The 14,963-nt window shown below is 38.6% G+C and overlaps 1 protein-coding gene across 1 annotated transcript in view; it reads left to right on the top strand.

The window, feature by feature from the left end:
• Positions 1–5,668: 5,668 nt before the first annotated feature.
• RARB (retinoic acid receptor beta) overlaps positions 5,669–14,963 on the top strand; it is a 609,455-nt gene continuing 600,160 nt past the window's right edge. The window contains exon 1 of the mRNA XM_007936376.2: positions 5,669–5,846. Coding sequence (XP_007934567.1) covers positions 5,669–5,846 — 178 coding nt within the window. The remainder of the gene's footprint in view (positions 5,847–14,963) is intronic.

Genomic DNA, 14,963 nt, shown 5'->3' with positions numbered 1-14,963 from the left:
AGGAGGGGTTGCTATGAGTCAGATCCGACTTGGTGGCAGGGAGTTTGGTTTTTAGTTTTTAAGCAAGACTGAATGTCCCAGAATTCAAAATACTTATTTTCTGACCTTTTACAGAAATGTTTGCTGACTTCTTATCTAGAATAGTGGTTCTCAAACTTTCGCATCCGTAAGAACTACCCAGAATGCTTGTTAGAACACAGATTGCTCTGCCCCACCTCCAGAGTTTCTGATTCCAGAGGTCTAGGGTGGGGCCTGAGAATCTGCATTCCTCACAAGTTACCACATGAGGTTGATGCTGCTAGACCAGGCACTCCATTTTGAGAAATACTGCTCTAGAGGAAGCATTTGACTTTTTAAGAAGTATGTGTAAGTATGATGTTTATAAAATTTTTTAAATGTTTAGAACTATAAGCTTGGGAGCCCACATAAAAATGTGGGCTAAAGTAAATATAAAAAAAACCTCTGGTGAATGAAGTGTAATATGAAATCTGTAAAACTCAATTTTAACTTTTAAAAAGAACAAACCAGTAACACATTAAGTTGTAGAAAAGCTATATATTATTCATAATGTCACAAAGACAAGCATAAATGATAAGATTTGTTAAGGTGACAGACACCCCTTCACAGAATAGGTACATATCATCCCAAGGGTTAGTAGTCAGATCCACCATGCTACTTCCTGTCATTTTCCACACTGGCATTCTATTTAGTGAAGGCAGATTACTGCATAACAACATAAACTATACAAAAACCAAACCATCAAACCCATTCATTGCTGTGGAGTTGTTTCTGACTCATAGCAACTCCATAACGCAGAATAGAACTGCCTCTATAGGATATCCAAGGTTGTAAACCTTTACAGAAGCAGACTGCCTCATCTTTCTCTCACAGAGCAATAACTGGTGGGTTCAAAGTGTAGAGTCTTTGGTTTGCCGCCTAGTACTTAACGACTGTGCCACCAGAGCTTCTTAACTAAGCATGTAGCTCTTTAAAATCCTTTTTTTGTTATTTTTTCTTTGAAAACATTTTCATCATATTTCTTTGTCGAGGAACATTTAGCCTCTTAGAAAACCTCTCATTTTTTCGACAGTATGGTTTGAAAAACTTGATTTAAAACCTACTCCTCTTACTTTGGTCCCTTTTACGGATGGTGAAACTGATACCCAGGGAATCTCAGGGGTAGTAAGTTGTAGCTCCATGACCTCCTGACCTGGTCTCCACTTCCTTTCCTTCTTCCACTCAGCTCCTGTTTTCTTTGCCTCAGGTGATGAAGGAAAGAACCCCTGAATAAGCCCAAACTCAAATCAGGCATGAAGAAAAAAAAAAAAGCACTGCTAATGCCAGTGACCATATTTTTTCTAAAAGCCTGAAACAAAGGAAATTCTCTGCTTCTAGGATTAGTGTTAATCAGTCACATATGTGAACATAGACCCAGTGACTGTTCAGACAATTTCCCACTAACACAACAGGATTTTCCCAACACATTGATTTCTTTCGCTTTTGCTTACTGTCAGTGTAAATAGTTTTTTTTTTTTTTTTTTTAAGATCCCAGGCATGATACCAGACCCTTAAACCAGGCAGGCAAGATGCCAAAAATCTGTAGTGTTTGAAAGCAAAGAGGAGGGAAGGATTATTAAAGGTAGAAATTGTCTCTGGTTGGTAAAAACAAACAAACAGATTTAAAAATCCAAGAATTGTGCCCTGCGGGGAGTGGGTTTGCTGAACTGTCAGCTCCACCAGTTAATGAGGTAGTTTGTCTAATGGAGATAGGAAAGACCATTTATAACAATGTTGGGCTTTGTACGCGATTTAAAAATCAAATTGAGTGGAAATGCAGCAAATCCTAAATGGCGTTGTTTATTTTCTAATTAATTTGCTACAAGCTACAAAGTAAAAGTATTAAATATATGGTGTGTGAGTTTTAGAAGAGAAAGCAATGAAAACATTTGCCTCTGAGATAAAATAGACCCAGAGTCCATTTGCTTTCTTTTCATTGGAGATACAAAATGTGGTTTGGGAGTTTGAAAAGGGCATTGATGTTTTAGATGGGTAGTCATGTTTGGAGTTAAGTGTATTATGTCAACCAACCAGGGATGTTGACTCCTTTGTAAGTTCCACCTGAGTTCTAGGGTGTCAAGGACCATATGGCCTCACTGTTGTCAGTGTTCATTTTTAGTATTAATAGGCCAAGGATTCAGAGCCATGGAAGAATGTCATTTGATGATGGCAGACACTTATATCACGACTTCTCGTGGAGTTTTATGGTGGCGTAGTGCCTAAGGCATTTGACTGCTAACCAGAAGTCTGGCAGTTCATACCCACCAGCCACTCCTCGAAAGGAAGATTGCGCAATCGACTTCCATAGAAATAGCATCTCAGAAACCTATGGAGGGGTCACTATGAGTTGAATCGACTCAAGGGCAATGAGTTTGGTTTTTTTGGGGGTTTTAGGACAGCACAGTAGTCTGGTGGCAGGAAAAGGGTAGGCACACTAGAACCAGCCAGGCCTGGGCTTAAATCCTGGCTTAGCCACAGGTTGACCCTGTAGCATCAAGGGCAGATCATTTCAACTCATTAAGCTTTAATTTTTCACTTATAAAATAAGAATAATTAGAACTGATATGCATCAAGTGCTTGATGCATGGTAAATAAGAAACTAAAATTTCTATTGATTAGAGCATTTTGAGGTTTTTGTTTAATTAGTTAGTTGTTGCTGTTGAGAATATACTCAGCAAAATATACACCAATTTAACAGTTTCTACACGTACAATTCAGTGACAGTGATTACGTTCTTGTTCTTTGGGTTGTACTACCATTCTCCTCCTCCTTTTTGAGTTGTTCTTCCCCCATTAACATAAACTCACTGCCCCCTGAGGTTCTGATCTAATCTTTTGAATTGCTGTTGCCAATTTGATACCATATAAATACCTCAACAAATGCAACCCACTGTCAGTCGAATCCAACTCACAGCGACCCCTTCTTGGGTTTCTGAGGTGGAATCATTATGGAAGTAGATTGCCCAAACTTCCTTCTGAGTGGCTGGTGAGTTTGAACCACCAGCCTTCTGGATAGCAGTCAAATGCTCTGTACCACCAGAGCTTCCACCATATAAATAGTCTCTAAAAAAGCAAAATGATTAAGGTGGACAAGTTTTAGTAGTTAAGCTAAACTATTGTTTGGTTTTAAGATTTAAGGGGATACTTTCACTTTAAGGTTTAAAGATTATCTCAAGGCGAAAGACTCAGACAGTCATCCAGTCTCCCTAGTTCCAGGAAGTCTAGATTCTATGAGAATTTGAAATTCTGTTCTACATTTTCTCCCTTTAGATCAAGATTTTAGGGTTTTTCATAACCATACTGTCTCATTTCACAAACTGAGAAATTAAGTTTTGCTAGGTCTTTGTTCTTAAATTTACCCAAGTCTCACTGTTTCTTCTTTATCTTCATGGCATACATTTTGATTCTAAATCTTTTCCTGGGACTACTCATCTCCTCTTGACTCCCCCCCAAGAACCTATAATCTGTTGCAACAATCTTATTCTCAGAAGTATATCACGTGACGGTACCACACACATATCAATAGGAAGCAGCTCTTACCTAGTGTATATTACAAACCAAACATTGTCCCAAACTCCTCATTTGTCCTCATGTAAGCCTTACAGCAATTCTCTGATGTAAGATAGTATTATTCTTATTTCACTGAGGGCCTGAGAGATGTAGTAGCTGTTCAAGAAGCAGAGTGAGAATTTGAACACAGGCAGTCCGATTCCAGAATCATGCCCTTAACTACTCTAGTAGCTAAGCTTGTGCTATTACTCTTGTTTCATGCCTTAAAGGTGTAAATTCAGAGTCTGACATTCAATGGACTCCAGAGTTTGGGATTGTGTACTGAATATTCATCATCAGGGCCAGGGTAAACCTATGAAATCTATAGTCACCTGATCCTAGAATCCATATCAGGCTTCTTCCATTCCCAGTCTCAGAGAATCATAGCATTCTTTGATGAGCATCCCTGGAATGTTCTTTGTGGTGTTGTTATGTGCCATGGAGTCGGACCCAACTCATAACGACCCCTCCTTGGGTTTCTGAGGCGGTATCACTACCAACATAGATTGCCCAACTTTCCTTCTGAGGAGTGGCTAGTGGATTTGAACCACCAGCCTTCTGGTTAGCAGTCACGTGTTAGGCACTACACTACCAGAGCTCCTGGAATGTTCTTTAGGGGGTGAGAATTATTTAAGCTCTCTTTAACTCAATCAAGAGTGGTTAAAATTAGATACTCCATCAAGACAGAAATCACATCAGTGTTGTGCTACCCTTGGTTTGTTTGCTGCCTATAAAAGCACCTGGCATATAATGATAAATTAAGATTGGCTTTATGGATGGATGATTGGACAGATGGAAGAATGAATGGCTGATGTTTGGATGGGTCAATTGTTGGATGGATGAATGGGTGGACATTGTTCATACAAGAGTGTATTGTGACAATAAAGTGATATAAAATACTTCACTAATCTCTGATGTCTGTTTTTTATCTTTCAGTAAGTTATAGTTTTCTCCTACAATTATATTTATCTTGCTGAGCATTTCATTCGAAATGGCTGCATTAAAATTCAGTTGTTCAAATAAAACATGTAGAATCTTAGAAGCATATGGATTAGAGTAGGATCAAACAATGGATTTTTCTAGAAGAAATAAAAAACAAATTTTCTTTTCATTCATTTTTTCATTTGACAAGTATTTATTGATTATCTATTGTCTGGCAGGTCCTCTTATGGGACCTTGAAACATAGCTGTTTAAAAAAAAAAAAAAAATCTGCCCTCTAGGTGGTTACATTCTAATGGGGGAGATGAACTAAAGCAAGCTCTTGAATTTGTACTGTGTGGAGTAGTTCAACTGTCTTGGAGAAGAATTCAGCAGGATGAGGGATATGGGACTGAGGAGATATGCTATTGGATATAAGATAAATCCATTACTTTCAAATCAATTCCAGCTCATGGTGATGATCCCTTGTGTTACATAGTAGTACTGTGCTCCATGGCATTTTCTTGGACAAAATCTTTACGGAAGCAGATAACCAGGCCTTTCTTCTATGATGCCACTGGCTGGGTTTGAACTGCTGACCTTCAGATTAGCAGCTGATGACACATTGCATCTGCTAGCCTTAATATAGAATAGGCAGAGCTATTCTGAAGTGTTGAAGAAGTTTTATTAGACCATGAATATTTAAGAAAATTAAGATTCTTCACAAGGGTAGTGAGTGTAGGAGAATGATTGGGAATTTCAAGACCTAGATTAATACTAGAGAGATCCCACCCCCCAACTCCGACATAACAGCTTGATAAAGAAGGAAATATTTTTTACTTTTGAGATTTTTTTATTTTTCCCTTACAGGATTAACAGCTCTGGACTTGGAAGGTGATGGTATTTCCCTAGCCTTACACTGAGAAGCTGAGCAAAAAAAAGCATCTTTCCTATAATCAGTGTAGCAATATAAGAGACGAAGAAGCATGCTGGAAAGAAGCAAAGTTGGCTGTTGAACTCTCTTGCCTTTGGCCCAGAAAACAACTCAGCCTCCACTGCTGCATCTACCTCCCTGACTTTGACTCGAGGCCTGGAGTGATGTGCTCCCAGCCCAAAGCACCTTTCATTTTGTGACGCCTGAAACATGACCAGCAGTAGCCACACATGTCCCGTACCAGCAGTGAATGGACACATGACTCACTATCCCACTGCACCTTACCCATTACTCTTTCCACCCGTCATCGGAGGACTTTCTCTGCCTCCCCTTCATGGTCTTCATGGCCATCCTCCTTTGAGTGGATGCAGTACACCATCACCTGCAAGTAAGTGTCATTTGATTTTTTCAATTTTCTTTTGGTTGATTGACTTAATGGACCTGAGATAATGGGATTGTTGGTATCCAGGGTGAGTTCTCATTTTCTTGTGTGTTGGTTTCTTTTGCTCTAGAATCCCATCTTTATTTGTATGGGTAGAAGTGCACTTAGAAGCCAGGTACATGCAAATTTCAGAATTCAGCCTTTGTTATTTTGTTCTATTTTATAAAATTCAAGCACAAAAAGTAATCAACAGATCTGTCCAGTACACTGGAAGGAATTGACCACTTGATTAAATAATATGAGTATTGAATTAGGAGATGATGACATAGAAATCACTAATTATAATTCCAGAGTTAAAATTGATTTGGGGTATATATTTCCTATATACAAATTCTTCCTGTAATTCTTCTCAACTTCCCAGGGTCCTTTGCTACCACCTCCTATCACACACCCTTTTTTGATTGCCTTGACTACTTTCAACTTTGTCAAGTTACTTCTTTCTTTCTTTCCTCTCTTTCACCCCTCCCCCCATTTTTTAACCTCAGCTAGATCTCCTCTAAAATATTGAGTATAAAATAATATAAAATAGAAGTAGACAGAGTTAAAATTCTTCAAGTCTGCGGTGTTTGACTTATAGAAAGCATCCATACTATATGATAAAACTTTAAAGACAGGCTATGGACACCAATGAGCTCTTCTACCTTTCAGCAACAATTTGTGTGGTTTGGCATCTGGAGGTGAAAAAGGCATATTAATTCAGTTATGATGCATCAGACATCCATCTTCTAAGTTCTTCCTTGCTCATAGCTTAATGATGATGTTGTTGTTATGTGCTGTCAAGTTGGACCCAACTCATAGTGACTCTTCCTTAGGTTTCCGAGACAATATCACTACGGAAGTTGATTGCCCAACCTTCCTTCCGAAGAGTGGCTGGTGGGTTTGAACTGCCAGCCTTCTGGTTAGCGGTCAAGTGCCTTAGGCACTACGCTACCAGAGCTTCCCATAGCTCAATAAGAGCTCTTTATATCTCTTCCTGGAGCTCTGGTGGCATAGTGCCTAAGGCATTTGACCGCTAACCAGATGGCTGGCGGTTCAAACCCACCAGCCACTCCTTGGAAGGACGATTGGCCAATCTACTTCCGTAGTGATATGGCCTCAGAAGTCCAAGGAGGGGTCGTTATGAGTCCGATCTGACTCGATAGCAGTGAGTTTTTGGTGTTTATTTTACATTCTGCTACTTTTTAAGGAATTCCTTTGGAAGTATCAAATATTTGCTTGGTACTTAGAAGTTTTTCTTTTGAAATACTGTCTTAAGTTTTCAGCGTTATGGTCTTTGTGCCTTAATTTCTGCCTTCTACTAGATTCTTAGCTCACTGGGAATAGAGAATTTGTTCCATCTTAAGTAGGAGCTCTTAGCTCTGGGCATAGTGCCTTCAAAATAGGAAGGGATGGATGGGTGGACAGGTGCGTGGATAAATGGATGGAAGGACAGATTTTAACTGCAGGGATGTTGATTGCAATCATAATATTTGCATACCTGTAAATATGGACTTGTTTTCCTTCTTTGAGTATCTGATTATAATTCTTCTCTTTTGTGTTTTGGATTTATGGCTAGTGTGTGTGACCAACAAAGACTTACTGAATTGCTAGTAGCATGCTTCTGAAGTTCAAGTGGAAAGTAGATATAGCAGAAATGGTTTCTTGGTCATCGGGAGAGATGGAAAGAGACCCTGCATTCAAGAGATCTTGCTTAATCAGGTGCCAATTCAAACCATGTCCACCCAACATGCAAATGATACAATGAAGTTATTTATAGCTAAGATAGGTGGAGTTCTAATTAGATGGTTATTAAAACTATTAAAATTTTATGCAAGAGCCTTTGTGTCAAGTTCTATTGTTCATCCAACCTGATAGGTATCACAGTTTCCTTTTCTCAAATCTGAGGTATATTTTATAGATGCAGTCAGCAAGCCTGGGCATGAATAGGATTGCCATCCTGACTAACCTGCATCCCCTAGACCTTAAACAATAAATAAGGGCCTCTTTGCCCACCGTTTTTAAAGAAACTGCAAAGCATAGGAAACATAGAAGTGGGAGGGATCTTTTTGCCAGATCAGCATCCTTGAATTGGCTCTGCATATATAAACCCTTCAGCCATTGCTTACAGATACTTTTAGGTTGAAGAATTCTAAACAGCAGTGGTTGGCAAATGATGGCCCTTGGGCCGAATCCAACCCACCAACTGTTTTGTAAATAAAAACTTGATGGAACAAGGCCAGACTCATTTGTTTACACATTGTTTATTGCTGCTTTTGCACTACAATGGTAGAGTTGAGTAGCTGTGATAGAAATTGTATGGCCCCCAAAATCTTTAAATATTTATTATCTAGCTCTTTAGGGGAAAAAGAAAATTGCTGACCAGTTCACTGAAGAACACTGGGATAGGAGCCAAATCATCTCAAATCTAATCCAGGCTCTATCTCTAACTAGTGAAGGTAGCTCTTCTAATTCCTCTCCCTAATCTGAGTCTCGGTGGCTCAGCCTGTATCCTAAATTATTTGAGCTGCATCACCTCTAAGGATGCTTTCAGCTCTAAAATGCCCAGATACTCATTTCATTTCACAATTACTAACAAAGCTACTAGCTGAATCATATACTATTGCCATTTCTGTACATCAAAATCAATCAAATATTGTTCATCGCATATGATTCAACTTATAGAAAAAGAAGGTTTGAAGTTCAAAAAAACAGTAACTGATAACAGCTCTTTTTTGAGGGTCTTGTGTGATAAGTGCTGAGTAAGTGCACTTTGAAAAATATCTGGAGAAATGACTATTAAAAGGGCTAGATATAGCAAGTTCAGGCTGGAAACCTCCACTACCCTGACTAATAACTTTGTAAAATTGGTGCTTCCTATACCCAGAGCACATGACAGCTGCTCAGATGAAAATCATTGAAAGAAGCCACTGTTATTATGTAGTCTGTTAGTTGACCCTTGAAGAAGGAATTGTCTTTGTTAGAGTTGTCTTTGCTTGTGGTTTAAAAAGACTGAAACAAAGGCAGATACATACCAACTGTTAAATATCACTTTAAAATTATATTCACATACTGAGATTAGTTAGGGTGGTAGCTAATTTCACTAAAGTCCCAACAATGAGTAGGATACATACTAGGATAGAAAAGCTGACTAACCTGGAATCAAATGGGACCACAGATGGGAACAAGTATGTTAGAGAATGACCCCATAAAGACCATATCACTAAACTGAGATTTGCTGATATTTCATTCACAATCTGCGCTCATCTAGACTCCGTAGTTTAGCCAAAATGATACATTGTCCTGCTCCTTTAACAGAGGTTTGTTAGCACCATGTAATTCTAATTACATTTTACCTCAAAAGTGAGTAAGAGTAATTTCCATAGCAGCTTCTGATGCTACACCTCCTTTTACTTCTCCCTCCTCTCAGTCTGGTGCTTTAGTCATGCTGTTCTATATCAGAACCTGAAACCAAAAAAAAAAAAAAAAAAGGGAGGGGGGAGCTCTGGTGGCATAGTGACTGAGGCATTTCACTGCTAACCAGAAGGCTGGCAGTTCAGTTCAAACCCACCAGTCACTCCTCAGAAGGAAAATTGGGCAATCTACTTCCGTAGAGATACCGCCTCGGAAACCCAAGGAAGGATCAGAACCTGAACTCAGTATTTAACCTCTCTCATCCTATAGTACACGTGTCTCCATTCCCACATATAAAGATATTCTTGATTCTATTTCTAGTTTCGAAGTGACCTTTAACAAGTCACTTTCCTGAATTTCAGCTCCATAAACAATCTTTTATAGTAATCATATTCACAAGTATTTTTATGAATGAAAGTGGTATACAAATTAGAAATACAGTGTGTACTTTAAAAGTGGTGAGATAGTACAACCTTCCAGGCCTTTAAAACTTTCACAAGCAGTAGTTCTTTATAACTCCAATATTCTGCTGACCCCCATTCAATTCACAGACAATCAGAGAAGTGGTAGAGTCCACTTTTTCTTCATTTGTGCCAGTGATAAGTCCTGCTCTTTTCCAGCATGGGGTACTTGGCTATTGTTGTGGCCATTTATGTCCTACTCACAATTCAGAGTGAAAGATGCGGCTATTTTTCAAAGAGTATGTGCTCTAGAAACTTTTGTACTAAAGAAAAAATGTATTTGCTGGGGAGAACTGAATTTGAAAGCATCTTCTGTATATGCCTGTCTTGTCTTTGTATGTTGACTTAATTTCTTTGGCAGAAGTCTCTCTAAGCTTAGAAGACAGGAGACATGTGAGAAAAGGGAATTGATAGAAATAAAAGGGAAAAGCTTCCATGTACTCAACACCTCTTGAAAAATCCACTGAGCAGTAAATGTAGGCCATTCTATGTATTCTAAATAGATTTTAACTTTATTGCCAGACGATTAACAGTAGTCCCATTTTAAAGATGAAGCCCATCAGACTTAGAATAAAGAATTTACACAAAGTTATACAAGTAGTTAATGTTGGTTGAAGCAAATCCCACACCCACATCTTGGGGGCCCCAAAGTGCATGCCTTTCCCAGTGTGTTAGGCAACAAGTCCAATTTAACCCCTTTGATAATCCTATAGGTTTGCCATGGGCATCTCTTCTCCATGATGCTTCGGGGAAACCTTGGAGGTGATAGACTTTTAAAGAACCTCAGCCTCTTTAGTTTTACTATCTACTTGGAAGCAGCTATCATATTTTATCAGAATGGGGAGTTGAGGGCAGACCTCATAGTCAGGAAGCCTCTCAGATGCCTCTGCTCAGCTTTGTCCTGTAGACAGTTTGTCACCTCCAGGTAAGCATGACTTCCAACAGGAGGAGAGCCAGATACACTATGCCAGAGAACACTCAACATTTTATGTTCCCAGGCTTTTTGTGGAAGTTGGATGACTGTCCGTCTGTCTCTCTTTATGTTCCTTTCATGGCTGCTTGTTCTGTTTTATTGCCGCACATGTGCTTTTTTATGGGTTGTTGTAAGCTGGAAAATATTGTTAAGCATTTGGCTTCAGAGCCTCTCTCAAAGTGATCTCAGTTTAACTCCAGCATCTTAAAATGAGAGTTCTTTTCCCTTGGTTCTTTGATGATCAGAAAGTGCTCTCCTGTCAAAATTACAAAATTGGGTATTCACTTAAAAAAAAATCCAAAGCTTTTGGAGAGAAAGGCTGTGTAGTCTCAGAATTTCCAATGACAAGACATAAAATGACTGTTATTTCTATTTCTTGTCTTAAACTGAGTCTTGTTACCCAACTTGTCTATAGCAGAGTGTAGCCAGATTGGAATTCCTTATTGCTTGTTAAGGACAATTGGCCCAGAAGTGTTGGTCCTGTTTTAAGTACACACAGATTGATGGCAACTAAAACCAAGTTGTTAATCCCTATAATCCATCACACTTTGCCTCTGCAATCTTGTCTTCTTCCTACTGTGACTTATATTAGTCCTCAAACTTACACAGTGATTCCACTAGACAGGAATCACATCTAATTTTAAAACATCTGGGGTCTCGTATATTGCTGGTATTTTGTGAGTGTCGAACATAATAATAATTTCCATATCTACATATCTTGTACATATTGAAGCTAAATAAAAATAAGATTTAAAAAATTTGTCAACAAGTCAATTCTGACACATAGCAACCCCATGTGTGTCAGAGTAAAACTGTGCTCCTTAGGGTTTTCAGTGGCTGTATTTTTGCAACCAAATAGATAGCTCTTTCTTCTGAGGTGCCTCTGGGTGAATTTGCACTGCCAACCTGTCAGTTAGCAGTCAAGTGCGTTAATTGCTTGTACCACTCAGGGACTCCAAAAATAAGAGAGATGTCTTAGGAATTTGAGTGTACTCAGTTACAACTATTTGTGTGTTTCATTTGCCTTTAAAAACCAAAAACCAAACTCACTGCTATCGGGTTGGATCCGACTTATGTCAACCCCTCCTTGGGTTTCTGAGGCGGTACCTCTATAGAAGTAGATTGTACAACCTTCCTTCTGAGGAGTGGCTAGTGGGTTTGAGCCACCAGCCTTCTGGTTAGTAGTCACATGCTTTAGACACTATACCACCAGAGTGCCCTCATTTGCCTTTAGTCATTGAGTATCTCTGAAGTTCTGACACTTAGGGAGGTCAAAGGCTTTATCTGAATGTTTGAGAAAGAAAATTGTGCTTATATTTTGAGATTGATGGAATGATTCACTGGTCTTGCCTAAGTCTGGAGCCACATGTGTATCATGTAAGAGTCCATTCCTTAAAGGATGGACAGGAATTTGATTACTTCAATTCCCCTCTTCTCCGAATGTAAAGGAATTTTTGTGTTCTCCTCTTGATGTCTCTGCACTCTCCCCAGACTCTTATTGAGTGCAAACTGTAATCTTTAGAATAGTCCTAATGGAGAGCTGGGCTCATTCTGTGTGTTGAACTTTACCCCAAAGGGATCAAGAATATATGAACATTAACTAGAAACAAAAAGATTATTGTTCAATTTCATCAAATTAACTGCATTGCCCAAAGGAGATTCTCAGCTCTGAAAGTGTGTTCTTGAATAGAAACAGGCTTTCAGTTATGGATCTGATCATAAAAACAGTAATGGATTTATCTCTAAGTTCCTCCTGCCAGTGATTTTTTTCCTAGGTAAAGTGTGTTTGGAAGAATATATACAAAGGTAGGTCAAAATGGATAAAAGGGAGAGGGAGTGCTTGTCTAAAGTTCAGATTAGAATTCTTTTAGGTAAAGGTATTCTGTTTTTAGGTACTTAACCAACCAAACCAAATCACTGCCACTGAGTTGATTCTATCTCATAGCAACCCTATAAAACAGTAGGACTGCTTCATCAGGTTTCTAAGGCTATAAATCTTCATGGAAAGAGACTGCCACATCTTTCTTCCACAGAGCTGCTGGTAGGTTCAAACTGCTGACCTTTCGATTACCAGCCAAGTGCTTTAACCGTTGTGCCACTAGAGCTCCTAATTAAATTAAACAGAGGCATTAAAAAAGAGTATTTTCAAAGTAGGAGGCCTTATACTTCTGGATCTTAGAACTTACTCTGTAGCCACAGTAATTAAAACAGCCTGTACTGCTTCAACAATAGACTCATAGACTAATAGAACAGAATTGAGAACCTGGAAGTAAATCCATCCATCTATAGACCCTTGATCTTTGACAAAGGGTCAAAATCCATTCAGTGGGGAAGAGACAATATCTTTAACAAATGATGCTGGCAAAACTGTATATTCATTTGTAAAAAATAGAAACAGGATCCATACCTCACACCATACACAAACTAAATCAAAATGAATCAGAAATAAATGGTAAAACTAAAACTATAAAGTTCCTGGAAGATAACATTGGGTTAAAGCTAATTTTTGGCCTGAATATCCTATCAATCACAACTTAAAATGCATGAATAACAAAAGATAAACTAGATAACTGGGACCTCCTAAAAATTAAATACTCATGCTCATCCAAAGACTTTAACAAAAGAGTAAAAAGTGAACCTACAGACTGGGGAAAAAACATTGGGTAACAACATATCTGATAAGGGTCTAATCTCTAAAATATATTGAAAACTTCAACAACTCAACAAGATAAAACTTAGTTATAACTAAACCAAAAAAAAAAAAACCAAACTCACTGCCCATTGAGTCAGATCTGACTCATAGTGACCCCTCCCTAGGTTTCTGAGGCTGTATTACTACAGAAGTAGGTTTCCCAGTCTTCCTTCCAAGGAGTGGCTGGTGGTTTTGAACCACCAGCCTTCTGGTTAGCAGTCAAATGCCTTAAGCACTACACCACCAGAGCTCCCTAGTTATAGCTAAGATATAACTATTGGTTTCTTACCATCTAGAGCAAAGGAGAGTGAAGGAAATCAAAGACTCAAGGAAGAAATTAATCCACAGAACTAATCATGCAAGCAAAGCACACCAACTTCTAGTCTAAGACCAGGAGAACTAAGTGTTGCCCAACTATCACTACCTATGCTTCGGACCAGGGACATAATAGAAAGTCCCAGATAGAATGGGGAAAAAAAAAATACACACACACACATGCACACACACAATCATATATATATATATATATATGTTTTATATATATATAAAACAAAACTCACATTCATAAAATAAAGGTCAGACTTAATGGACTGGTAGAGACTAGAGACTATTGCCCTAAGGTACCCTTTTAACCTGGAATTGAAGCCACTCCCAGAGGTAACCTTTCAGTCAAATAATGGATTGGCCTATAAAATAAACAATAATGCCTATGAGGACTATACCCCTTTAAACAATCATCTGTAGGAGACCAAATGGTCAACATTTATGCAAAAACAAAGACAAGAAGGTAAGGAGCACAGGGAAACTGGATGGACGGGAATTGGACAGGTGAGGTGGAAATGGTGAGAGTGCTGCCACATTGTAGGGAGTGTAACCAATGTCACAGAACAATTTGTGTATGAATTGTTGAATGGGAATGAATTTGCTGTGTAAACTTTAATTTAAAACACAATTTTCAAAAAACTCTAAGATGACAATTGGGATAAATATAACAACTCTGAGTTGGCTGAGGTGGTATAAGATAAGAGACCTCTTCTGTTTTCTAAATTTGTCTTGATGACATCATCAATCTATAGCTACTATACATTTCAGGTGGGCTATTTTGGCCCTAAAGACAAGAGAACTAGTCACATGACCTGAAGTAATGGGCAGTTAACCTTTGTATAGATGGGCATGAGGACTAGTGGAATTGTGACTGACCTCTGTCTAGGCCATCTTCAGGATGTATTTCTGATGCTGTATATTCTTTGATTAAAGCAATGCAGTTAGTTCCCTCTTCCGTCTTCTGTTTTTCTACTTTCACTCTTCCTGGCATTTCAATGATTCTTGGTTATTTGAACTGGAGAGAAAGAAAGAGAGACTCTAATTGACCCACTTATTTGAGCTCCAGGCCACTTCTAAGATCTTGAGGCTACCAGACTAACCAGTAACCAAATGGTACTATTATCTCTCTTACAATTTTTACTCATCCATGAAAACAAATATTAGAAATAGTACATTTATTGAGCATGTTACATAAATTGTCTCTATCTGCCAATTGGAAAAGG

Source organism: Orycteropus afer, unplaced genomic scaffold, assembly GCF_000298275.1.
Source record: "Orycteropus afer afer isolate SDZICR_OR568_19922 unplaced genomic scaffold, OryAfe1.0 scaffold00003, whole genome shotgun sequence".
Lineage (NCBI taxonomy): Eukaryota > Metazoa > Chordata > Mammalia > Tubulidentata > Orycteropodidae > Orycteropus > Orycteropus afer.
Note: the sequence above shows the minus strand (reverse complement) of the source record. Positions and strands in the feature narration are given on the sequence as shown.